Source organism: Hippoglossus hippoglossus, chromosome 12, assembly GCF_009819705.1.
Source record: "Hippoglossus hippoglossus isolate fHipHip1 chromosome 12, fHipHip1.pri, whole genome shotgun sequence".
Lineage (NCBI taxonomy): Eukaryota > Metazoa > Chordata > Actinopteri > Pleuronectiformes > Pleuronectidae > Hippoglossus > Hippoglossus hippoglossus.
The window spans coordinates 20689058-20715228 of NC_047162.1; the positions used below are offsets into that span (position 1 = coordinate 20689058).

A 26171-nucleotide genomic window follows, 5' to 3' on the forward strand; every position below is an offset into this window, starting at 1 on the left:
TGATTCAGAGGCTGGACAGAAATCGTAACTGCAGAAATAAAACTTAGTAATGTGGATGAAATTGTGTGAAGTTGAGGATTTCTGTGCAAACACAAATTGATTTCTGAATATGAAAACAGAAACTTGGAACTGGAAGCCATCAAACTGGATTTTGATCCAGGAACTTAAAAAACAAGGCATTAAAGCAACACTATGTAACTTTTACTGAGGAACAGCGCCCTCTAGGTCTTGTTATCTGATCTACAGTTCAGCATTACTCTTTAACTTGGAGTTTTCTGATACAAGAATATGAAAATATAGGCAACAGAGGGTTTGGTTCAACTTGACGACAGTGAATCCAATAATGGAGATTATTGACATTTACAGTTTCCTTTATATAGGAGAGAAAATGTTGCTCTTCAAATCTACAACCACATGAAAAGAGTGATCCCATGTCCAGGCAGCGTCAGGGCGTCTCGCAGCCTGGTGAGTCCTGAACCTCTGTTCTGGGATGTGGGGGGGGTGATACCTCAGTAGAGATGTGCTCTCCACTGACACAGTCCCACCCGGCTCAGCAGCATCCGGATGTCTCGGTGAAAGGCTTTCGTCAGGATAACGTATAAAAACGGGTGAGCACAAGAGTTGAGAGGGTAGAAAAGAACCAGCAGCACCTGAGGAGGAAACAGGAGTCACACTTGATTCTCTCACTCAGAAATCTGGATCAATTAGAGTCTCACCTTGGAATCGGTGACGGTCATCAGTGGCCGGTGGAAAGCTGCAGACAAACCGTAAAAGCAAATGGGAGCCAGACACAGGAAGCTGGTGAAAATGAGGACGGCCATGCGTTTGGCCATGCTGGTGTCGCACCTGCTGGACTGGTGCTGGGGGTTGTGCACCATACAGTAGATGTGGAGGTAACACAAGCAGACCACCACGAACGCTGTGACGTTAATCATCAGGACGGAGACCACGTACGCCTGAGCAGCCGCCGTGTCCGTGTCCATCGGTAAACAGATGCTCACCCTCTGGTAACTGCTCACGCCAACCAGAGGAAGCAGAGCGAGGATCACGCACAGCAACCAGCCGGCGAGCATCAGTACGGCCGCGTGGCGTAGCCTCATCCTCCTGTCTGGCCTCATGGCGAAGAAGATGGCGTGCCAGCGCTGAAGGCTGATTAAAGTTAACGTGTACACGGACAGCTCACTGGCAAACAATGATAACGCCCCTGCTAGGTTACAGCCACTTCCTGTTTGCCAGGCGATAGCATAGTGGTAGTAATGGGAGTGAGTGTAGAGGTCGACGGAAGCGATGAGCAGCAGGTACGTCCCCATACAGAAGTCTGCGAACGCCAGGTGACCCATGAGGAAACGGGTGACGGACAGTTTCTGTCGGCTGCTCAGCAGGATGAAGATCACCAGCAGGTTCGCTGAAATGGCCAAAAGACTGACCAGCCACACCAGCACCCTGAGGAACCCCTGACTCATCAGGTCCTCACAGGGGTTCAGGGCGTCCGGCAGGGGCGTGCACAGGGGGCCGCCCACATCTGCGTGAAGTTCGTTACACAGCGAGAAGTCAAACCCTTCAGTGAGACGCTGCGTCGCCAACTCCACGTAAAACACTCCGTCGGCCTGAGGCGGTGCGGTCGGACACGTGGGGGCATCGTAGTAATGACCCAGGTACTCCGGAGACAGAGCTGCTGAGGATCCCTGCAGTTGTTCTCGAGCGCCGCGGGTCAGGTTACAGAAAACCGCCTCCGTGTGTCTGGAAGACAGAAGAGATCTGATATAGAACAAAGTTTATCCTCAACATAAAGTAGATTATGTGAAACGTGAAGCTCGTTATACATTTAAATAAAATGGATTGTTATTATTATTAAGGTTTAATCCGACCTTCATCACAGTCATTTATCACCAGGTTGTGTTTTCACCCTGCTCTTCCTCTGTTTGTGTGATATATATATATAATTATATATATCATTGATGCTCATGAGAGATTCAGAACTGAAGTAGTTTTTCAATAAAGTGAGAAAACAGATTCAAACTAAATGATTCCCCTGCTGAAGAGCTGGTGGCTCGTCTGGAATCTGAAGGACGAACTCAGGAGGGAAGCAAACACAGAAGAAGAAGTTTCCCAACACTTTCTTTTCTCCGCCTCACCCCCTCCATCTTTTCAGCAGTTGCAGGCCGCAGCAGTGGCTGGGGAAAGTCAGCGCGGCGCTCTGGAGATGCAGAAAGACGCTGGGGGGGGGCAGCACTTTAAGAGCCCAAGTGTTCTCAGCCCGGAGCTTTTCAATGGTCTGCAGGCCTCTCGAAGGCAGAGAGCGAACCTGGGTTTCTGAAAGGTCTCTGACAAAGAGTACACATCCATTCATTCAGACATCAAGCGTTTTCAAAATAAAGCTACTGGTTAATGCAAGAATATTATGTGACTTCAGAAAACCCCAGTAAGATTTACTGGTTTCTTCTCTGCTCATGTATTGACTCACAGGTGAGTTGGGCCGTGAATGACACCGTCAAATGCAAATTCATCGATTTGTTCCAAATCCACATTCCTGTGAAGATACCTGAAGGAAGGACAAAGATCTGAGCTTTTCAAATCATTACTGATCAACCATCCTAACGAAACTTCATCAAAACCTTTTAAACTCAGACTGCCAGCCAATTAGAAATATCAATAAGAGCTGTTGTCCCTACAGAAGAGCTCCTCATTAAGATTCTAATAGACCCACACTTCCTCCAGCCGGCTCCCGTTGAAGGCGTAGCTCTGGATCTCCTTCACACCGTTACTGTTCAACAGGCTGGAACCAGAGGAGCACACGTGAAGTCACCAAACACTTCAAATCTAAATGTACTGGTACAACTTCGGACTTAATCTGACTTCAAATGATCTGACAGATAAAACCTGGAGCTGAACTCACACAGTCAGAGCGTTGTCACATATCCCAGTGAAGGAATTAGCAGGAATGGTTTGTATGAACATGTTCTCCACTATCTCCCTGGGAACCACAGACCAGCATTACAGGTTTACACCAGTTCAGCTTTCACATACTTCAGAAGTAAAACACATTTCAAACTTACAGGATAAAATCCTCTTGAGTGGACTGAATATGATGAAGTGTAGGAAACGAGGTGAGGCCTGTGTTACTGATCCCCCTGCGTCCACACACATCACACACATCACACACATCACACACATCACACTGGTTATACACACACTTCATGGTTATACACACACTTCATGGTTATACACACACTTTATCTGTCGTTATATAAAACAACTACAAGCAAGAAAATCACATTTACTTACAGGTACGTTAAATTAGGAAGATTCTTAAACGCCTCCTGGTCGATGAACGACAGAGTTCTGATGCCAGTTAGTTGTCTGTTAGAAGACACACACACACACACACACACACACACAGAGACACACACAGACACAGACACACACTTGCTTGTTATACTTGCTGTTTAGCCACATGTTCCACCAGATTTGCAGTGAGTGTAATTTTTCACTAACTTGTTTCTAGAACTTCTAGACTTTCTACCTCCTACTTTAATGAGATATATAGAGTTAATCATCATGTGTGGCTGCAGGGGGCGCTGTTGCTCAGTCAAAGTGACACAGTGGTGCTTTAATAAAACTGTTACGTACATGTGTGTGAGTCTGGACAGGTTGTGGAAAGAATGTCTCTCCAGGCGTCTTAAAGAATCATCCTCAGAGATGTATCTGAAAACACAAGTCACAACATAAAGCCAGTTCTGTGATGAAGTCCCAGGATGAAACACAGAGAGTCTTACATGTGAGAGACGTTGAGCAGGTTGACGAAGGCGTTCTGAGGAACAGAGGAAAGTCTGGACCCGACGAGCCACCTGAAACACAAGCACATCTCAGACTGGAGTCCGGAGCGGAGGTCGGAGTCAGAGCAGCTTTCACTTACACCTCCTGAGTGCTGGAGTGGAAACCAGGCCAGAGCTCAGCTCCCACACAGGACACACTGAGGACGTCCCAGTCACACCGACACTCAGCTGGACAGGGATCCACAGACAGACACAGCTGGACGAGGACGGAGAGGACGGACAGGAGACTCAGATTCATGGTCAGAGCAGAGATTTGATGCTGAACAGAGACAGAGGAGGAGGAGGAGGAGGAGGAGGAAGAGGAGGAGGAGGAAGAGTTTGGTGAAGAGGGATCAGATTTAACAAGCTGCCACTTCTGGTTAGGACCTTCAAAATAAAACAGGTAAACAATGTGTCTGTTTCATACAGATGTCGTCAGCTTAGGTTTAAATTCAACTCTTCTTTATTTTATCCATTTCACCCGACTTTGCTTTAAATCCCTTTGTTCAGCAGCATCGATGAACTCTGAATAAACCTGAAGTAAATAAAGAGCTTTAACTTAGAACGTCACAAGGACCAGACTGTCCCTCACACTCGTCCCTGTCAGAAAACATGTCCCTGCTGTGTCCTCACATGGACTCTGACACTTCACACACATTTTACCAGGAGGCTGCAGGAGAAGATCCAGAAAACTGAGACTCGGACTCAGACATTTGTCCTCACACACAGAACAATAATAATAAATGAAAAGACGAATGTTTGTTCCTGTAATTCTGTGTTGAAGGTTCCGTGTGATGGAATGTGAAAGTGAATGAAGAGTCTTTATGAACTCAGTGGCTCAGTGATCAGAAACATTCAGACTGAAAGCACAGAGCTGATTGAATATTTAATAAGAAACCACAGCGCTGAAGGTTTTCATGGTGTATTTACATCATTTCAACACACTCCTACATCTAAAAGCAAAGCATTGTGGGTCATGTTACACACAAGTGACAAAATATGACACTTTAAATCTTCTACTCAGCTCTAATGACCATGTGGAACAGATAAATACATGTATCTTACACTTTTAAATCTTGTTTTCTAAAATATAAACGTATGTACCACATACTGCCACAGTAATTAATGCTGGTAATAAGCATGAATTACCAAATAAATATGAAATAAACTGAGTGTTAATGTAAAATACAGAAGTATGGCCGCGGTTAACACTTCTCTTGTTCATGGGGCAGCACGTCTACGTGGCCACGGCAGATTCTACGTTACTTACACTTTAGGAAACTATGGTTGGTTACAGAGCGTCGTGGTTATTTCACGCTTCATGAAGTGGTGACAGACTTTGGCAGATTTTAACGACAGTGAAAACATACACACACACAATGAGAAACGAATGCACACAATCCACGACTGCACAAATTAAAGCATCGTGTAAATATGAAGCCTTTTCCTTAATCCCCAGAATGCACCAGTCAGTGAATATTCATGATTTCAAGATGTGATCAGTGACACGCGAAGAGTAACGAGAAAGTTTCTGTCTGAAGAAAAACAAATGCTGGTGGACTTCTTTATGACGTTTTATGACGTCACCAGAATCACGCTGCATCTTACGGTGCGTTCAAGTGCTGTCGGAATAATCAGAACAATGAGTTCCCATGAAGCCACCTGAGGTCAGAACACGTCATCACTTACAAACAATCATTTTACAATCAGCTTTAAAAAGTAGCTTTTAACGAGAACTTGTCAAATGTTACTTCTGTTACTTGCAACCTGCACGTCCAGCACTTCTGATCCAATACAGACGTTTTCATGATTAACGTGCACGTGTCTGATTCTTTTGCTCTGTTTGTTTTCATGCAACGCTTGTGAAGACGAGTTGTTGAAACTTAACAACCTCCTTTCTTCACATTCCGAGTCAGAAGGACTTCAGGAGACCTGCGGCCGTCTGAGGAGCTCGTGAATGCACAGATAGTGATGAATTAAAGCATTATGGGAAAAGGTGAAAAACCAGGAATCTTTTTTCTTTTAAATGAATAATCTCTGGGTTCGTGTTCTGCTCATCAGCGGAAACATTAGAAACATTAAAGAGCCAAACTTTTCCTCCACCAGCGGGATGTGTTTGTCTAAAAGTCCAGTGATGAATACAAACATCCTCTCATTCATCATTTATTCATCGACATGAGTCCAGGCGTTGAAGTCCAGAGTTTCAGTGAAATGTCATCAGGTGACCGACGGCTGCAGAGGACGCCACCTACACGCTCATCACGCCGGCACAACCAACAGTAGCATGCACCTCGAAAGCATAAGATTCAAATCAGTGCACTTTGACCTGCAGGACGTTAAAGGCAGCCAGCGAGTTTCTCATCTTCATTTTTACATGTTAACTGGAAGATTACGACGGTGAATATATGGCCCAGTTTGCACTGATGCAGTTTCTAAAGCGTTTCAAACAGAAAGGCACCGTTGATATTTTTCTGCACTGAAATACCGTCGCTTCATACTCGTGTATGGCACTTTACCTACAAGACATCAACACCTTTGTACATTTTATTTATAAAACTCTTTATTCGCTACTTCTCTAAAATAAAAGTTTCATTTCTCGTTTATCTTTAAAAGTCTTTACACAGCAAATAATTTATAGAAAATAAAGGTTTAATCGTAACAGTTTCTTCTTTTCCTCCACACCAAAGATTTGCAGCATTGATCTTCACACAGCGACTGGATCAGGTCGGTTCGACTCGAGCGGCTCGTGGTCGTGACACGATGCAGAGTTAGTCCTGCTGCTGCCGGCAGCTCTGAGCAGCAGGGCCGTAGCTCTCTCTGTGGTGAGGAAGGGCGCGTGTTCCCCCTGAGGCTCCTCAGCTAACATGCGGTCACCCCTGGACTCCACGTCACGCAGCACGTGACCATTAATGACTCCTCCTGTTTTGCTGCTGCAGTCACTGACGTTGTTGTTTGTGTGGAGGACCTCAGGCGAGGCTGAGGGCGTCTGCTCTGTGGTGTCATACTGAACGTCCTCCAGGTGGAACAGCGGGCTGGGCGGTAAACTGTGAGCCATGTGACCGTGGTTGTAGTGAGCAGACGTCCTCTTCTGCTCGTCCCGGCTCTTGTGTGGCTGACGTGACAACAGCAGGGGGCGCTCCTCCTCACCAGAGGGGCTCAGGGCCACGGAGGGGTTGGAGATGGCCAGGCTGGACAGGGGGGCCGACATCTCTGACGGAGGAGACCCCGGGGTCACAGGAGAGGTCACCAGAGACACAAACCTACAACAGACAACACGCGTGTTAACACATGGATTTATATTTACAAAGTTCAGGTTCCACATCTGAACTTTGAATGTTCCTTCATATTCAACATTAATGAAACGGGTTCAAATATGGAGACTTACATTAACTTTGTCTGTGGACAAAAAGTCATCCAAGTCACTTTCACTTCTCTGAGTTTCCAGAACCCCCCCCCCCCCCCTCAGGGCCGAGGAACCGAACCTGACGTTTTGACCTAAGATCTTTACACCTTGTATCAGTGGAGCTGAAGACGTTCAACCCAGTGACTTCACCAGCGGCTGCTCAGCCTCGTCGTGCGACCACGTCATCGCCCGACACGTCTCAGGGAGACGACCTCCAGCTCTGTGTGCTTTTCACTGAGGTTTATCATGAGCAGGGGATTCGTTTCTTTTTCATTTACAGATTTTATCTCCCTGATGATTAATTAAATGTTTAGGTCATAGACTGTGAAAAAGATCAGTATCCACTTCCTCCCACTTTCCTGGACGCTGCCGTCTTCGGAGCTAGAGTCTGTGCAACATTTCTTTAACGTGTAACATGAAGGAGTATCGTGACCTATTTTCAGCCAGCCACCAGGGGGCGATTGAGGTGCTCAGGCTTCACTTTTGGGAGCTGTCATGTCGTCCATCTTTATTTACAGTCTATGTTTTAGGTTGTGATTTGGTCCTGATAAGTAGCAACCAGAGAAAAGCGGCATCGTGAATATGAATAAATATGAAGTATTTCCTCTGGCTGTGTATTCAAAGCTACTTTATTCAAACTGTTATAAGTGTTCACAGTTCAAATCAATCAGTTCATTCACCTGTTACCTTGCACGTTAAGACAAGTCGCTGTCGGAGTTGAGTGTGTCTCGGCGCATCTTTGAACGAGCACTTAAGTCTCTGGTGCCACCGGTCGCGTTCAGACGACCCCGAGCGCCCTGTGTGGCACTTTGGCTCTTCTCCGCCAATGACATCACCGAGACAGACTCAGTGTCAGACAGAACCGTGGCGCTCCAGTCATTACTCCAGCTGCGGAGACAGGGGGGGGCGTTTACATGGGGACAGGCTGCAGACTCTGGACCTCAACCACAGAAATATAACGCGGCTCGAAGTAAGATTCACTCGGCAGCACTTAAATATTTATATTCAACAACTGGAGCTACGTTCAGTTCAGTAAGCGAATGTTGAGCCTGACGTACGAAAGTGGACGAAACAGAGGACGTAAAGACGTGTGGTCGTCTTTACGTCCTCTCGACATGAAGCTCAAATATCTCAGACACGAACGCTGACATCTTGTGGTGATGATGTCATTTGCAGTCAGAGTCAGAGAAGGGATCATGGAGCCGTGGTAACGAGGTCCCGCCCACACAGGTGCTCAACCAATCATGAGTCAGTGTCAGCTGTCAATCATGACATCTCAGCCTGTTTTTATATCATCAGATAACTGATTCAAACCAAACTGATCAGAAACTTGAACAAACATCAGAGAGATGAGAACGAGCTGAAACGACAGAAACATCTTTGATAAACATTTAGATTCTTTAGTTTGGTCCATGTCCCATCTGCTAACATGGAGGAGGAGGGGTTGCATTTCACCAGCAGGTGGTGCAGGAGCGCTCGCCTCTGCACCACCTCCTTCATGGAGGTAATAAAATCTCATGTTTGCTTTGTACAACAAACACAAATCTGACGAGCAAAAACATAAAATAGAAAATCTATGAATTATTATTATTCTAATTAGCAAAGACACCGTTGTCTTCACATCAACACAGTTCACTTCCTTCTGATCAATAACTCAATCATCCACAGTATCATCATGTCAGACTCCACCCAACTATGTCCACTGGGTGGCGCTCTCATCCATCACAGCTCAAGGACAAACGTGTCGTGAGCTATTTCCAACAACGGGCATCGTTCCAAACAACCAATGACACCTTGGACCTGACGGGATGTAAATGACGGGACAGAATAAAACCCACACAGAACAAAGTGAAGAGGTTCAGCGCCTCAGGGATAAAAGTACGACACAAAACTAAAAATACAATTCTGTGAATTATTGTAAAAAAACAACATATTAATATATTTTACACATAAAATGTCATGTTTATTATTTCTAATAGTACTATATGTTCTGAAATGGTGAAAAGAAATATAAACACTTGATCTGTTTTATTGTGTATAAGTACCAGGTCACCAAGTTTAAAAACACACGCGTATGAAGCTGTTAAAGGTCCAGTCAATAACCCGTGTTTGTTACCTTCCAATGAGCCGTAATGTTCCAGCACCATGTTCCTACGGTGTCTCTGAATGGACAAACCAAACACTGGCTGCACCGAGGGGTGAGGGGAGCTGGCTGCAATCTACAACCTCACCACTAGATGTCGCTGAATCCTACATACTGAACCTTCAACGTAAGTAGCTCGAGACAATAATTTGTCATCACAACTTCACTCAACTCAAAGAGGCTGGAGCTCAGAGTCTTACACTTCCTGTTCGATCTCTGCAGCCGACATGTGGACGCAAGACTAACACCAGCTGCCCTGAGCTAAACTAACTGATCTAAACTAACTGAGCTAAACTAACTGAGCTAAACTAACTGATCTAAACTAACTGATCTAAACTAACTGAGCTAAACTAACTGAGCTAAACTAACTGAGCTAAACTAACTGATCTAAACTAACTGAGCTAAACTAACTGATCTAAACTAACTGATCTAAACTAACTGAGCTAAACTAACTGAGCTAAACTAACTGATCTAAACTAACTGATCTAAACTAACTGAGCTAAACTAACTGAGCTAAACTAACTGATCTAAACTAACTGAGCTAAACTAACTGATCTAAACTAACTGAGCTAAACTAACTGAGCTAAACTAACTGATCTAAACTAACTGAGCTAAACTAACTGATCTAAACTAACTGAGCTAAACTAACTGAGCTAAACTAACTGATCTAAACTAACTGATCTAAACTAACTGAACTAAACTAACTGATCTAAACTAACTGATCTAAACTAACTGAACTAAACTAACTGATCTAAACTAACTGAGCTAAACTAACTGATCTAAACTAACTGAGCTAAACTAACTGATCTAAACTAACTGAACTAAACTAACTGATCTAAACTAACTGAGCTAAACTAACTGATCTAAACTAACTGAGCTAAACTAACTGAACTAAACTAACTGATCTAAACTAACTGAGCTAAACTAACTGATCTAAACTAACTGAGCTAAACTAACTGAACTAAACTAACTGAACTAAACTAACTGATCTAAACTAACTGAGCTAAACTAACTGATCTAAACTAACTGAGCTAAACTAACTGATCTAAACTAACTGATCTAAACTAACTGAACTAAACTAACTGATCTAAACTAACTGAGCTAAACTAACTGATCTAAACTAACTGAGCTAAACTAACTGAACTAAACTAACTGATCTAAACTAACTGAGCTAAACTAACTGATCTAAACTAACTGAGCTAAACTAACTGAACTAAACTAACTGAACTAAACTAACTGATCTAAACTAACTGAGCTAAACTAACTGATCTAAACTAACTGAGCTAAACTAACTGAACTAAACTAACTGAACTAAACTAACTGATCTAAACTAACTGAGCTAAACTAACTGATCTAAACTAACTGAGCTAAACTAACTGAGCTAAACTAACTGAGCTAAACTAACTGATCTAAACTAACTGATCTAAACTAACTGAGCTAAACTAACTGAGCTAAACTAACTGATCTAAACTAACTGATCTAAACTAACTGAGCTAAACTCAAACTCATCTACACTCTGTTTACAGCAATGACGATATTTAGCTAGACTCCAGGGTTTTAAGTCACTGGAACAAAGGTCGTTCAAATACAATCTGCAGTTGTGAAGAAAAGGTTTCAGTTTGGATTTGACAGAACATGTTGAAGTTGCATCCTCACCTCTGGCTGGAGATGTGGGTGAGAGTTGTGGCTTCGTATTTGCTCGGGGAGAAGGTCGTCTCGGACGCCCTCTCGGCTGAATGCTGCGGAGTCGTCCCATTACATTTCTACAGAGGAGCAGAAATCCACAGCTGATGAATGTGGACATTCCACAGGCTGTGACGCCTTTTTGTATTTAAGCCTGAACGAGTAGCCGCCTACATTGGTGAGCTGCAAATCTTGAAGAGGCAAGTTAGAAATCCGACGTGCTCGGGCTGAGGTGGCAGAGTTGGGACCAATTCCAGCGTTGGTGTTGTGGTTCCTCTGATTCCTCAGAGTCTGCCTCAGACGGTCGTGGAGCTTCTTCCTCTGCTTCCTGTTTGTGAAGAAACAAAACCAGACAGAATATCTGAGGGCCGAGTTCCAAATGTACCGAACACACACATTTACCCCAAAGTGCATCTAATCTTATTATGGCTTGACTGTAGTAATGGTCATTCATATTTTTTACTTATTGAGGTCATTACAAAATACACTTCATGATATTGTTAATGTGTCCAATAGTGTCCCCAAACTATCTTTGGTCGGTTCTATGCAGACGATGTCCAACTTTATGTCTTAGTCTAATTTTCTGATCTTCACCAGCTTCACTCTTTGAGCCGAATCAAACCGTGTCATTAAAAGTTGGTATCAGCTGTAAAGTCCTGTCATTCATAGAAATAGACGCTGAACTACGTCACATCACATCTGATGTTTAAGTTCTGCTGAGTGATTATTAATAACTCAGATCTCAGCTAAACCAAGTGTTTGTTGTTTCATGTGATCTGTTAGTTCTGGTTTCACGTTGTACGTCCTGTGGTCATCACCTACGTGGGCGGAGTCTAATCTTCCATTTTTTAATGCTGTCTCTGCTTCCTGTGATTGGTCCAAAAGTCCAAACTATCCAACAAAGTGTTTTGACTCTGGAACAGAACCATGGTTCAGTTTGATCCAGACCCAGAACACCTCTTCTGCTCTGATGTTCAGGTTCAGACTGAACCATCTGAAGGTCTGAAACAAACCAGGTGTGGACGAGTCCAGGTAAGACTCGTGTCACCATGGTGACGGCTTCACTGTCCTGCTCCTGTGGTCAGAGGTTCAATAGATCCTCGTTTATTCTTTAAGCTTCTTGTGGTCTTTGGTGTCTTCACAGTTCACAGTTGGGTCTTTTGGGGGCACTACTGAACATTATAATAAAATCAGGATGTGTAACTTTAAGTTATGAATCAGACGTAAAAATGTGACTTGAATTACTTTGTTTTGCAGTAGGCAACCACACACATGATTCCAACGACTAGGAGTGCAATGCAGATTCCTGATATTGTTAAAATACGTTTCTGATACAGCTCCTCAGCTTCTGAAAAAGAGGACAGTCCATCTTAAAACATAGTCTCACACACACACACACAAACCATTCCCACCATGAACCCACAACAGGAGAAAGGGTTCAGTCACTGGTGATGAGGATATAACGCTCTGTAGCTGGGAGAGACAGTGCCCCCCCCCCCCCCCCCCCCCCCCCCCCTTGGCCAAACACAGTAACTATCACCGTGTGCTTCCTGTGCTGCTCTGACTGATTCAGGCTGAACTGACTCTGTTGACACTGACGCACTTGTAAGATTCAGAGGTCGAAATCGAAGCAGCAGACTCTGACTTTGGTGGGTGGAGCTTAAAAAACACTGGATCCTACATTTCCCACAATGCAGCTCAACCCTCGAAAGTCTCTTGACATTAACATTGTGATTTTTCTTAGCTTCAGTTTCCTGTGCAGGAGAGCAGCTTCCTTACTGCAGACTTTGGGCTTTTTAACTTTCCAGAACTTTTACATTCACAAAACAAACTTTCTATCACACTAGAAGAAAGAAACACTGACAAAATATAATTTGAGAAAATTAAAGGAGGAAGCGTATTTGCATATTTCATATAATTTTGTAATTTTGCAAAAAGCATAGAGTTTTTGAACAGCACCTAGAAACCACAGTCTACAGCAGCATGAGACTGGTTTACTGACGAAGCTAATATACTGATGTTCACATGTTAGGACATTTTCTATAAGATATAAGATGTATAGATAGAAGATGTATAGATAGAAGATGTATAGATAGAAGATGTATAGATATAGGATGTATAGATATAAGATGTATAGATATAAGATGTATAGATATAAGATGTATAGATATAAGATGTATAGATATAAGACGTATAGATAGAAGATGTATAGATAGAAGATGTATAGATAGAAGATGTATAGAAATAGGATGTATAGATAGAAGATGTATAGATAGAAGATGTATAGATATAGGATGTAGAGATAGAAGATGTATAGATAGAAGATGTATAGATAGAAGATGTATAGATAGAAGATGTATAGAAATAGGATGTATAGATAGAAGATGAGGCTGCCCTCAGTGTGATGAGCGCAGGCTGCGAACAGGAAGAAGGGAGAAGAGCTGGAGACAGACGTCTGGGCAGGAGGAAACAGGAAGGAGACGACAGGAGATGATGGAGGAGGAACGTGATGCTGCTCTACAGTTTCATGCTGAACACTGGTCACAACAGGAGAAGCAGGGGGGGGGAGCTGAGGCGGTGACTACATGTATACAAACACACGTTTATATGTGTGTTTGTATACATGTACATACACACACATATATATAATGTGAATGTTTATGATCCTTCATGTTTAGTCGAGGGTTTTATCTTACATCTGCAAACTAAGAGGAAGGAACAATCCATACCCATAAATTCAATCCCCAGATGTTCTGTCAGTGCAGAGAGGTGACACAGAAAAGAGAGTTGGATTTTACAGATGACGTAACATTCGTTTTTTCTTTCAAACTTATGCAGCAAAGATCTACACAAACCCAAACTGTAGATCCTCTAATCTCACTGAGCACTTTATTAGGAACTACATACTAATACTGGGAAGTTCTTTGCTCTCAAACAGTTGTTTGTGTCATTGATTCCATCCATAGACTATTTATACTGATGTTCATCGACTGAGTTTGCCTCTAAACCGCAACTCACAGACTTCACCGGCTTCACGACAGAAACAAAGATCAGTTTCACAAAGACGAGATGTTCAGTGTCCAGCTGATGTAACCGTCAGACACACACTGCACCTGATCCGATCCTTACATCACACACTGCGGTCTTTTCATTTGGACTTCTCAACAAAACTCACTTTTTGCCAGATCTTAGAGACTGAGAACATCACTGACGATTTCAACCCACAGACAAAAGTAATACGATTCAACAGCAACAGACGACATGTCAGTGTTGATTATACTATTTTTGTACCTTGAAAATACTAAAACTAATACTAATATCAACTCGAATGAAATATTGAAGACATTTTGTACTGAAATGATTTGAATACAGTATCATACACTTGATGGTAACAGTGGTTAGTGGTGTGAGGCTCAGCAGGCGGCAACACTCGGAACTAAACATGCTGTGATAATCATGCACCATCCCATCATGTAACTTCAATTTGATCATCAAACACATTCTGTGAATTCATAAAACAATAAGAAGCATCTGAAGATCAAACACATGTAGAAAGTGAGAGAAACTGTGTCTGGATCGTTGAAATGAGACAAATGCTCCAAACCAACTTCTGTGGAAATTCAGAGTCATTTTACCTGAAGTTCTGGAAAACGTGTCACAGACAAAACAGACTGAGGATCAACAGACTGAGGATCTACAGACTGAGGATCTACAGACTGAGGATCAACAGACTGAGGATCAACAGACTGAGGATCAACAGACTGAGGATCTACAGACTGAGGATCTACAGACTGAGGATCTACAGACTGAGGATCAACAGACTGAGGATCAACAGACTGAGGATCTACAGACTGAGGATCAACAGACTGAGGATCTACAGACTGAGGATCTACAGACTGAGGATCAACAGACTGAGGATCTACAGACTGAAGATCAACAGACTGAGGATCAACAGACTGAGGATCTACAGACTGAGGATCAACAGACTGAGGATCAACAGACTGAGGATCTACAGACTGAGGATCAACAGAATGAGGATCAACAGACTGAGGATCAACAGACTGAGGATCAACAGACTGAGGATCAACAGACTGAAGATCAACAGACTGAGGATCAACAGACTGAGGATCAACAGACTGAGGATCAACAGACTGAGGATCTACAGACTGAGGATCTACAGACTGAGGATCTACAGACTGAGGATCAACAGACTGAGGATCAACAGACTGAGGATCTACAGACTGAGGATCAACAGACTGAGGATCTACAGACTGAGGATCTACAGACTGAGGATCTACAGACTGAGGATCAACAGACTGAGGATCAACAGACTGAGGATCAACAGACTGAGGATCTACAGACTGAGGATCTACAGACTGAGGATCTACAGACTGAGGATCAACAGACTGAGGATCAACAGACTGAGGATCTACAGACTGAGGATCAACAGACTGAGGATCTACAGACTGAGGATCTACAGACTGAGGATCTACAGACTGAGGATCAACAGACTGAGGATCTACAGACTGAAGATCAACAGACTGAGGATCAACAGACTGAGGATCTACAGACTGAGGATCAACAGACTGAGGATCAACAGACTGAGGATCTACAGACTGAGGATCAACAGAATGAGGATCAACAGACTGAGGATCAACAGACTGAGGATCAACAGACTGAGGATCAACAGACTGAAGATCAACAGACTGAGGATCAACAGACTGAGGATCTACAGACTGAGGATCTACAGACTGAGGATCTACAGACTGAGGATCAACAGACTGAGGATCAACAGACTGAGGATCTACAGACTGAGGATCAACAGACTGAGGATCTACAGACTGAGGATCTACAGACTGAGGATCAACAGACTGAGGATCTACAGACTGAGGATCTACAGACTGAGGATCTACAGACTGAGGAACAGACTGAGGATCAACAGACTGAGGATCAACAGACTGAGGATCTACAGACTGAGGATCAACAGACTGAGGATCAACAGACTGAGGATCAACAGACTGAGGATCAACAGACTGAGGATCAACAGACTGAGGATCTACAGACTGAGGATCTACAGACTGAGGATCTCCAGACTGAGGATCAACAGACTGAGGATCAACAGACTGAGGATCTACAGACTGAGGATCAACAGACTGAGGATCAACAGACTGAGGATCAACAGACTGAGGATCAACAGACTGAGGAACAGACTGAGGATCAACAGACTGAGGATCAACAGACTGAGGATCTACAGACTGAGGATCAACAGACTGAGGATCTACAGACTGAGGATCAACAGACTGAGGATCAACAGACTGAGGATCAACAGACTGAGGATCTACAGACTGAGGATCAACAGACTGAGGATCAACAGACTGAGGATCAACAGACTGAGGATCTACAGACTGAGGATCAACAGACTGAGGATCTACAGACTGAGGATCAACAGACTGAGGATCTACAGACTGAGGATCAACAGACTGAAGAACGACTGCATCAAAAGGCCGTCTCATTTTAAAAGCTCCTTCAAACATGGCCGACGCATGCGTCCTTCAATGCTGGAGCATTGAAGGACGAATGGGTGGAGCCTGCTCATGCCACCTGATCCTCGCCCACTCTAGGTGGTTGCATGTCGGTGAAAAGCCAACGATTCGGCCGATTGGCAGCGAACCACACGAGCCTCGTGGTCCCGAGCTCTGGATCGTGACTACGAGAATGGGATTGTGAATACGAACGGCCAGAAGGAGTTTTCTCGGGTGTTTGAGCTCGGCCTGAGTCCGGGGGCCTCATGTATAAAACAGTGCGTAGGATTCATACTCAAAGTGTACACGCGCACAAAGGCGGAAAATTACGTACGCAAAAAAGATTCAGATTTATAAAACCGTGGCCACGCACACATGAAGGCAACGTTCCCTTTATAAATCACAGTCCACCTGGAGAGGTGCGCATGGGGACCTGCCTCATGCCCCGCCCCCTACACGACCACATTCAACCATGGTCAATGTCACCTCATTAATATCAAAGCACTGTCATGTTCACTGCAGCAATTTTACACACACACACACACACACACACTGCATAAGAAGTACAGTGGTACTTGTGATACAGGCGCGGTGTAATAGAAGATATTAAAAAATAGTAATCACTCGGTTCTGTAACTGTTATTTTTAGCCATTTTACCGTAATTTGCTTTTAGTTGTTTTAATATCTTTTACAATTGAAGGTTCTTATGGAAGAAGTTTGTTTTTACAGATCCCAACGTTTGCGTGAGAAGTGGCGTACGCACAAAATGGAGTCTGAAATATGAGTATGCAACACTTATAAATGAGGCCCCTGGTGAGGAGACATCTAGAGAACAACCGCTGCTCCTCCATGTCCAAGGGGGACGGTTGAGGTGGTTCAGGCATCGAGTCAGGATCCTCCTTCCTTTGGAGGTTTACTGGGCACGAGGACTCAGAACTGGGGGGACTACATGTCCCATCAGGTCTAAGAACGCCTCGGGATCTACCAGGAGAACGCCTCGGGATCTACCAGGAGAACGCCTCGGGATCTACCAGGAGAACGCCTCGGGATCTACCTCTACCTGGCTCATATTCTACTTGGTCTGCTACCTCTGAGGCCCCAGGCCGGCTGAGCAGAGGATAATGAATGAGTTGTGTCTTTAGTTGGAACCGAAGGTGAAGGTGTGGCCTCCTCTCTGTGTTGTGGATGGTATTTAAATAAAGGCCACATTTAAGCATACAGGTAAAGATAAGAAGTCTTCAGGTTTAAACATGTGCAAGTGTATTTGTGGTTGTTTGAAATGGAAATAAACTAAATAAACTTGAACTACTACAGAACCACATGCAGTTCTAACAATCCTAAATAGAAAACACCAATACAGAGAAACTTGAACATGCAAAAGGTTTGAGGGCTGCATAAACCACAGGTCTAAGGAGGAAGGTAAAGCAACAGGAGCACAGCACAAGAACTGTTAGGGGAACATGCCCAAGTCCAGCAGACTGAAGAGGAAGCAGACATACTGTAAAAGCTGGCCATTACATAGTTTTGGCAGCGATCACCAGTAAATTCATTTGGACACCTGAGTAGGAAATAAAAGAAACAGAGAAGAAGAAAGAGAGAACGAGTTAATTCATACAAGAGCTGTGCAATACCCACAGCAGTCATCACTGGTGTTGGCAGGAAGGGCCAGCTAGACGTGTCCAGCTATCGTCTGCAAGGTCAGGGAATCATCTCAGACCTTCAGAGCTCTGAGTCGTCTCCAACTCGCAGAGATCATACGAGAAGCTTCTGTTTAGCGAAAGCCCTCCATCGAACTCTGCAGGTTCCTGTCGGAGCAGCAGACTGAAATTTGCATGTATGTCGTGGCCACTCCGGTCCGGTCTGTGTCTGTGATGTAATCCTATGTGAGGACAACCTGCTCATGTCCACAGAGATGTATGGCAGAGTCCTGGTGTCCTGTAGAAATGTTCTGACCTCCACCGAGGAGCTGATGCTTCCTTTGCTGTTTGCTTGTCTGTTAGCAGAACTACATAAAGACTACAGAGCTTTGATAGAAACTTGGGGTGTGGTAACATGGCAGGAGGTCGGAGGTGTGGAGCTCTTCCATTGTCTTCTTTCTGATTTCTTCAGAATTGCTTGATGAGAGGTTCTTTAAAATGTTCATTGATTTCCCAGATAATTAACGAATGTCAGGGACCGTCAAAATAAAATCAAAAACTGCTGCCTTACCGAGGACATAGTGTTCATGTCTGTGAAGATCTTCATGGTTGTTGGAGAAAACTTGAATCAAGACGTGAAGTTTCACCTCCTTCATTACTGACTGGTGGAGATTCCAAGGTATTTAACCTCTCAGACCGATGATGTCACCAGGAAGTGACATCATCGTCCAAGCCGTCACAGCCAGACAGGCTCCGCAGCTCAGTGGCAGAGCTGGGAAATGGCCTGGTCTGACATCAATGGTTCCCAATGACCTCATTATCATGGTGCATGCTCACTATTCCTGTGCATGTGGATGTGGGTCGTTTTCACTGGTTGTGCACCTTTAACTTTCCTTAACTTAGCATGCGCGGCGCGGCTAGCACATCAGTCGTGTGTCTACGACCTGTCAACGAGGGAGCATCAAGATTCCCACATGGCTCAGAATTCCTGGATAGAGACTGGAAGAAACTTTAACGACTCTATAACTCTTCTTCTTTGCTTTGTCTCTGGCACTGAGTCATCACGCTTTATTCTTTATCCTTGATCCAGGACTCTCAACCAGAGAAGCCTCTGAGACGTGAAACCTCCTCGAGGATCTACAACCTCGTCCTGTTTGGTTCTTCCGGGACACAGTGGACCACTGGGAACAAAGTTGGGATGTGGAGAAAACCGATTACCAGAGTGGTCTCCTATGGTTTTCTGACGAGATGGAGGTGAGGATGAATGGGAGGAGCATATGTTTCACCTTCAGACAAGCCTGAGATGGAGGCATTTCTCTGACCAGCGTGGATGGAGTGTGATGAAATGTGACGTACATGCAAATTTCAGTGCCCTGCTCCGCAGCGGAGAGAGAGCTACAGCCTTTAGACTCTTTTAGGGGACCATGGCGATTGTATCACCAGATTTGATCAGCGAATAAAAGGGAAACATGGAGTTCTCCACAGTTTCTTGGAGGAAACATGAGAGGGGTGAAACACCAGCAATGACATGTGGGATTGAATACAGTTGTGTTCACATACGTTTTGGGTCTGAGACCGTCTTAAGCACAGCTCGTTCACATCGGTGCCCAGTGAATCCCGCCAAGCACCTGGTTGATGGGTAGAAACGACAAGAGATAAACAGCACTGACATGTTACACACAAGACGAGGACACACACGGACAAACACACAAAGACATCCAGAGCACAGTCACACGGCGGGATCCAGGAGACGCCTGATCTCAGGGTTCTTCATCTGGGAAGAGATTCTTTAACACACAACTCCTGCACCAGGACACATTCATGCAGCACACGGGACTCGTGGTTCCTGAAAAGGACCTGAAGGCCCCGGAAACTCTCCAGACTCCAGAAACTGCAGCGGCACAAACTTACGGTGATTTACCCCTTTGCCCTGATACCGACCAGCTAGCAATGGATCCATGCAATTAAGATTATGTAATCAGATTACAAAAACAAGTAACTTTAATCAACCCAGGTTATACTTGAAAAAGTAATGTATTACAGTTACATTTTCAACGATCAAAATGTGGCAATATTAAAATAATTATTAATAAAAAGCTAATTTGACACATCAGCTCCACCTTGTGGCGGGTGAAAGAAGCTTTAAGAAACAGCATTTTCAGCAGATGGAGGAAATGACAACAGTAATAGTTTAATAACAGGTCAGCGTGGAGATGATCATGTCGTACCTGCAGAGAAACTTTGTGCTGCCGGGCGTGATTTCCAGGGTGAAGCACTCTCCTCCGTTCACGCAGTAGTTCCTCTGGCTGTCGCTGCAGCGCGTCACATGACTGGAGGTCTTGGTTGTAGTGGTGGTGCTGGTGGCTGGTGACGACACCGGGGTTAGTGGAGCTCATACGTTACAACATCCTGACTGTTTGTTAGAGTCCCATGGATTTTAGAGGGAACCGATACCAATACATGGTCTGATGTGTATAAATATGTATATATATATACTATATATAGTATATATATATATATACAATCCAATACTACCAGGGGTTGACAAACCTTTCAGCCCCTGACCCACAAAATAACTGTAACAGAGACTCGTTACCCTCAGACGGGTTAAAGCAAAGGACAAGTATTCTCAACAAGTATTTCACAAAATATAAATAAATGACTGTTGTAATGTTTCCTGTTGTAAATGGAGATATTGTCGTGTTGCTGCAACTATTGCTGTCACTAGTCTGTAATACTAATGTAATACTAATGTAATACTAACGTAATACTAATGTAATACTAACGTAATACTAATGTAATACCTACTACTACCTAACACTACAGAGATTTCCCTGACTCAGGTCCAGGGTCTGCAGGGGAGTGGGTGCAGTGAGCCAACATGGAGCCTCCTGATCTCAGCATGACGCTGCACTTTTCTGCACTTCAACAATCAGCCACCTCAGATTAATCCTGATGAAGGAATGAGAAATGAAGACAGATTCTGCAGCTGAGAGGAATGTGAGAAGTATGAATATAAACCCAGTCTTGTGTTTACTGAACCTGATCCATTAATACGTGTTTGAATGAAAGCAGATTTCTGCTTGGTTTTCACTGGTGGATCAGAACTGCCTGAGCTGGGCTTGTGTGCGCAGAGCGATCCGGCTGCTGCAGTGGACGGTGTTTCTACCAAGTGTCGTCAAGGGCAAAGCCTGATGCACTGCACCAGCAGAAATCTGCCTCCGCACGAAGAACAGGAAACAGCAGCCGCGTCTCCCCGGGTGAAAAAGCTGAATAATTTAAATGTGCATCAAAAATCGACACATTTTTATCAACATTTGTCACAAAATCTAGCAAAAAGAATGATGGAATAAATGTTTGCATGAAAATGTAGTTGCCAGTTCTTCTTTAAGATAATAAAATGAAAAATGAAAAGAATTTTACAAGCTGATATTTTTTTTACTTGTAAAATTCTTTGCATTTTTCATTTTATTCAGTTATTTATTTATGAGGATGGATTCTCAGCAAAAAACCGACCTTGACTGTGGAAGAGAACTGGAGGAAGAGACACACAAAACCAAATGTGAATAGAATTCAAGATATCATCAATTTCAAATTTGAGGTGATTTGGAAACGGGGCCTTCCTATTTGTTAATCCTCACTTAAATGTTGAATGTGTTTTTGTTAATAAACCGGCCAGTACAGGGTTAGGACATTAAAAGACACTTTCTGTTCATGTTGATTTAATGTGTGTTGTAAAATGTTTTCATGCTCTAATGTTCAGAATCACGTTCCTCAGACTGTCCACTGCTGCAGCTCCTCTGTTCAGCCTCTGTCTCACACTCTTGGTTTTAGCTCCTGTCTCTTTAAGACCCCCCCCCCCCCCCCCCCCCCCTCCGGATGAAGCCCAGTCTGCTCTGATTGGTCAACAGCTTCCATCATGTGAAAGAAAGGTCGGCCTCCTGGCTTGGTGAGGAAGTAACGAGATGTTTCAGACGCATCTGCCTTTACCTCAGACTTTAACATTTAAACATAACTACAGTGGAAACTGTTTGTATTGAATATTATAACAACTGTCAGATTCTGTACGTTTACATATGTGCTCATGTTAATGATACGATATTCAGTGTAAACTACCGGAAATGAATCTGCAGCTTTTAAAGTGACATAATACCTGGTTTGGTTTGTTTCCATTATTCCATGATGCAATGCATTGTGGGAGTACAGAAGTATCTTTCAAAGTCATAAAACAATATATGTGAATGTTTTAACATAACATCACCATTAACATCAAATCCAAGAGTAACTCATCAGTCATGGTTTAACCAGCCGTCACCAAATTACAGCTGAGAACCTCCAACAAGCTGGTTTCATTCATTCCACACAACTTCCTGTTTGTAACTGAGTCAGAAGATGGATTTATATTTGACAGGAAGTGGAGGAGACGCTGACTCATCAGAAACTGAGACATATCGGAACTCTGCTGCGGAGCTGATGAGCTGCTGTGACCTCACTTCGGGTTTTAATCTACGAAATGAACAACATCTGTATTAACTGAGACATTAACTCCTTACAAAGTGAAGAGTCATCGTGGTCTCCTGTTCACAGCCAATCAGACACCTGCTCTCTCAGCTCGGGCCCAGGCAGTGGCCACCCCCCTGGTCAATGTGGCCGCTCACCGGTCGGGTGACGCTCGAGGACCAGATGCTGATAAACACTCACCTCCAGGTGTCAGGTGAGAATCTGAGACATGTGATCGACTCGTTTATTTCATGAAGGTCGACTTCTCTGCTGTAAACTCTGAGTCCGGACACACAGAGATAGTTCAGCCTCATGTGATGCTTCTCACCTCCAGCCCAAAGAGTAGCAGCAGAGAATAAGAAACACTGGGAATTCTTTTTGGTTTCCCAGAGTTCCACCAACATCTGTCTGGAAGTTTCTTCTTCTGACAGATGAACAATCATTGGTTCCTGTTCGTTGATCCCTCACTTCTCCTCTGAAGACCTCCAACCATTTCTAATTCACTACCTCAGCTCAGAATTCAACACTGAGTCAGTCGGTTAATACAGAGATTAGAGGAGGCTAATCCTTCACTTAGCCCCCCCCCCCCATCCCACCAGCGTCACCTTCAATTAGCCAACCCAGAGACAGTGTCATAAATCTCAGTGATGTGACTACAGCAGGAGCGTCATGGCGGTGAGCCGCTGGCAGACACAGTATTAGTGGGTTGTTTCTCCCTGCGGCGGAGGGATGGAGGGGGCATCAATTAGCCTCCAGCAGGATCTGACCTTGAAATGGAGCACGGGCAGAAAACAGGAAGTCTCCCTGTACCACAGCCTGGAGTTTGTGTCGTGCATCATTTATTGATTTTCACTTTTTCATGGCTGGAAATGTGCATGCACTTTTAAGGGACTTCAGCGAATACGCTCAGACATAATGTCTCTACAACATCCGTCAATGTCGTGTGTGGCGTAGTTTAAAGATGATTAATATTTAAAGAGGAAACCACACATCGACTCAGTGAGGTATGTTAGAAGTGTTGTTTCCTGCACCTCTCTGCGTTGCAATATTTCAGAGGCTTAGTCACCGGCCTCTCGGCTGTCGTCTGCAAGTCACAACGTGTCTGCTGCGAGGCAAAGTCCTGACAGAGACGCTTCCTGCCTCACACTACGCAACATTTACACAATCACTGCAAAAACATTTCAATCAGTTTGTCTTGTTTTTGGACATTTGTCTTATTTTGTCTTTTGTCGCAGTCCAAGGTTACGCAGGACCACTTCCTGTCTGAGGCCCCCGTGCTTTCATGAACATGTGTTGGGTACTTACGGATTGTTGGGACGATAATGTCGTTGAATTCCTGTGTGGACTGGGGGGTCTGCTTTGGGACGGGGGTACGTTCAGCGTTGTACTTCAGCGTCACAGAGGGATCAGACTGAGTCACAGCTGGAGTCTGAGGCGCGTACGGCCCTCGTGTGGACAGCTCCTCCACTAAAACCTCCGGATGTCCTGGTGTCACGGGGACGGCGGTGGTTAGGGACACGGGAGACAGCGATGAATGAGGGATCGACACAGTTAGTCCCAGCGTGGGGTCGACTGATATGATAAATGGGTCCTGTCCGATGCGTTTAGGGTCTAAGTGTGTGGGCGGCTCGTACTCGAAGATCTTATCCACAAAGACCCATTTGAGGCCAGCGGTGCAGAGGGCTAAGCTGAGCAGACAGGCCAGGATGGGCAGGATGCAGATTTTCTCAGAGTGCAGGCAACTGTTAATCTGTTCCATCTCTATGCACACACAGCAGGTCCCTGGCAAGGCCACAATTCCCAAAGCCCCCAGATGCTCCCCATCACCATCACCGCCTCCCTCTGCAGCTCCCTCAGCGCCCTCCTCCCCGCTCTCACCAGCTGCCTCCGTCTCCTCAGGTTTCTCCTTGGGGACTTGTCCAGAATCAACAGTGGAGCCGGTGGGGGAGGCAGATCCAGGAGGGGGAGCCGGCCCTGCAGAGAGGTCGTCCATTCCCTCAGTCATCCTGTCCAACCACCGGATGAAGAGTCTCCGAACACCTCAACTATTAACTCAGGGCGTCACACGGTGGCTCTCCGCCACCGGGCACCACCGGCACGTTTTCCATCGTGATGCTGCAGAGTCTTCAGACGGAGGTGAACCTTGTTAACAGTCTGGGAGGTTTGAGCAGAACCTTCTGCACACGAGCTCCTTACTCATGCTCTTTCACCACAAACACAATCATCGGTCTCTCTATAGATTCATCAGATTTGCTGCAAGCAAAAAAAAAGATTGCCAGAGAATTAGAGTCCTTAAATGTTGCGTCTGTTCTGTGGTGAGCGGAGGAGGTGGAGTCACTCACCTGAGCACTTGGGCAGAAGAGGCGTAGTGATGGGCCGGCTGCAGCTGCAGCAGCTGGAGGGCAGAGGACGGGACGGACGCTGCAGAGGACGGGACGGACGCTGCAGTGGCGGGACGGACATGCTGTCTGGTCTGTGAGATCCCAGCAGCTGAAAGGCTGAATCATCAGGGAGCGGCAGGTGCCCTTCCTCTGCCACAGAAACAGATGAGTAAGGGGAAAGAGAGAGAAAGAGAATGAGAGGGAGCAGCAGGCGGAGGGAGGGGGCTGCAGCAGAGGAGACGGGACACTCCCCTTCTCTCACCCCTCCTCTCTCACTCCTTCCTCTCAGCAGACCTCCTCCCTCTCCTCCCTCTCCTCCTCCCTCTCCTCCTCGCTTCCTGTCTGCTGGTGAGTCCCGGCTCCCAATCCCAGCTCAGAGCAGCAGCAAGTTCCTACTTGATCCAATTAGAGCCACCGTCAGCCAATCACACGCCAGCAAACTGCCGCCCCCCCACAACCACTCCCCATTGATTATGCTGATACTGAAGGGTGTGTTTTTATCAGGGGGAAGGAGCCACAGAGGCAGACACACAATCCAGCACGAGGACGCAGCCATTGTGTCTTCCCAAGTATCTGCAGTCAGGGTTAGGGTGATACAACAACACAACAACACAACAACACAGCAAGACAAGACAAGACACAACAACAAGACAACAACACAAAAACACAACAACAACACAACAACACAACAAGACACAATTACACAACAACACAATCGTTTTTGGAATATAGAACTAGATGGTGAACATCTCTTGTGCGTTTGAAAGTAGAAGTTACCAACTACCAGAGGATAACCTCAGTTGTGTATCTTAGCGTCATCAAGTGTTTTGTCCACAACAACACAATAACACTATAACACAACAACACAACAACACAATAACACTATAACACAGACAATTTGATAATGAAAACGTCCATTCAACTGATATAAATAAGTTCCTCACCTTATCATACTTAGCAGTGGGGGGTAACTGGAGATATCAATCTCCTCACTCTGCCTCTCACTGTGACTGAAAGCCCCCAGACCACCAATAAAACCATTAAGTCCACAACCCCCCAGCTCAGCTGCTCCCAGACCGACCGGAC

The 26171-nt window shown here is 44.8% G+C and overlaps 2 protein-coding genes across 3 annotated transcripts; both read right to left on the reverse strand.

The window, feature by feature from the left end:
* Positions 1 to 198: 198 nt before the first annotated feature.
* LOC117771414 (thyrotropin receptor-like) lies at positions 199 to 4377 on the reverse strand. 2 transcript variants are annotated; one of them, XM_034601710.1, is made up of 11 exons: positions 3917 to 4377; positions 3777 to 3848; positions 3631 to 3705; positions 3286 to 3360; positions 3057 to 3131; positions 2897 to 2974; positions 2708 to 2776; positions 2465 to 2542; positions 2136 to 2324; positions 1002 to 1740; positions 199 to 650 (listed from the first exon to the last, which is right to left on the reverse strand). In XM_034601710.1, exons 1-11 carry the CDS (start codon positions 4072 to 4074, stop codon positions 510 to 512), a joined length of 1749 nt encoding a protein of 582 aa, XP_034457601.1. In that variant the 5' UTR covers positions 4075 to 4377; the 3' UTR covers positions 199 to 509. The 2 variants fall into 2 exon arrangements, with proteins under 2 accessions (XP_034457601.1, XP_034457600.1); XM_034601709.1 differs by having other exon boundaries at positions 717 to 1740.
* A 1266-nt stretch (positions 4378 to 5643) lies between these two features.
* nrg1 (neuregulin 1) lies at positions 5644 to 25349 on the reverse strand. Its single transcript, XM_034603186.1, has 9 exons — positions 25047 to 25349; positions 24010 to 24957; positions 20433 to 20595; positions 18067 to 18125; positions 13774 to 13797; positions 12290 to 12392; positions 11219 to 11372; positions 11018 to 11124; positions 5644 to 7075 (listed from the first exon to the last, which is right to left on the reverse strand). The coding sequence occupies exons 2-9, from the start codon at positions 24707 to 24709 to the stop codon at positions 6520 to 6522; spliced, it is 1866 nt and encodes a 621-aa protein (XP_034459077.1). The 5' UTR covers positions 24710 to 24957; positions 25047 to 25349; the 3' UTR covers positions 5644 to 6519.
* Positions 25350 to 26171: the final 822 nt, after the last annotated feature.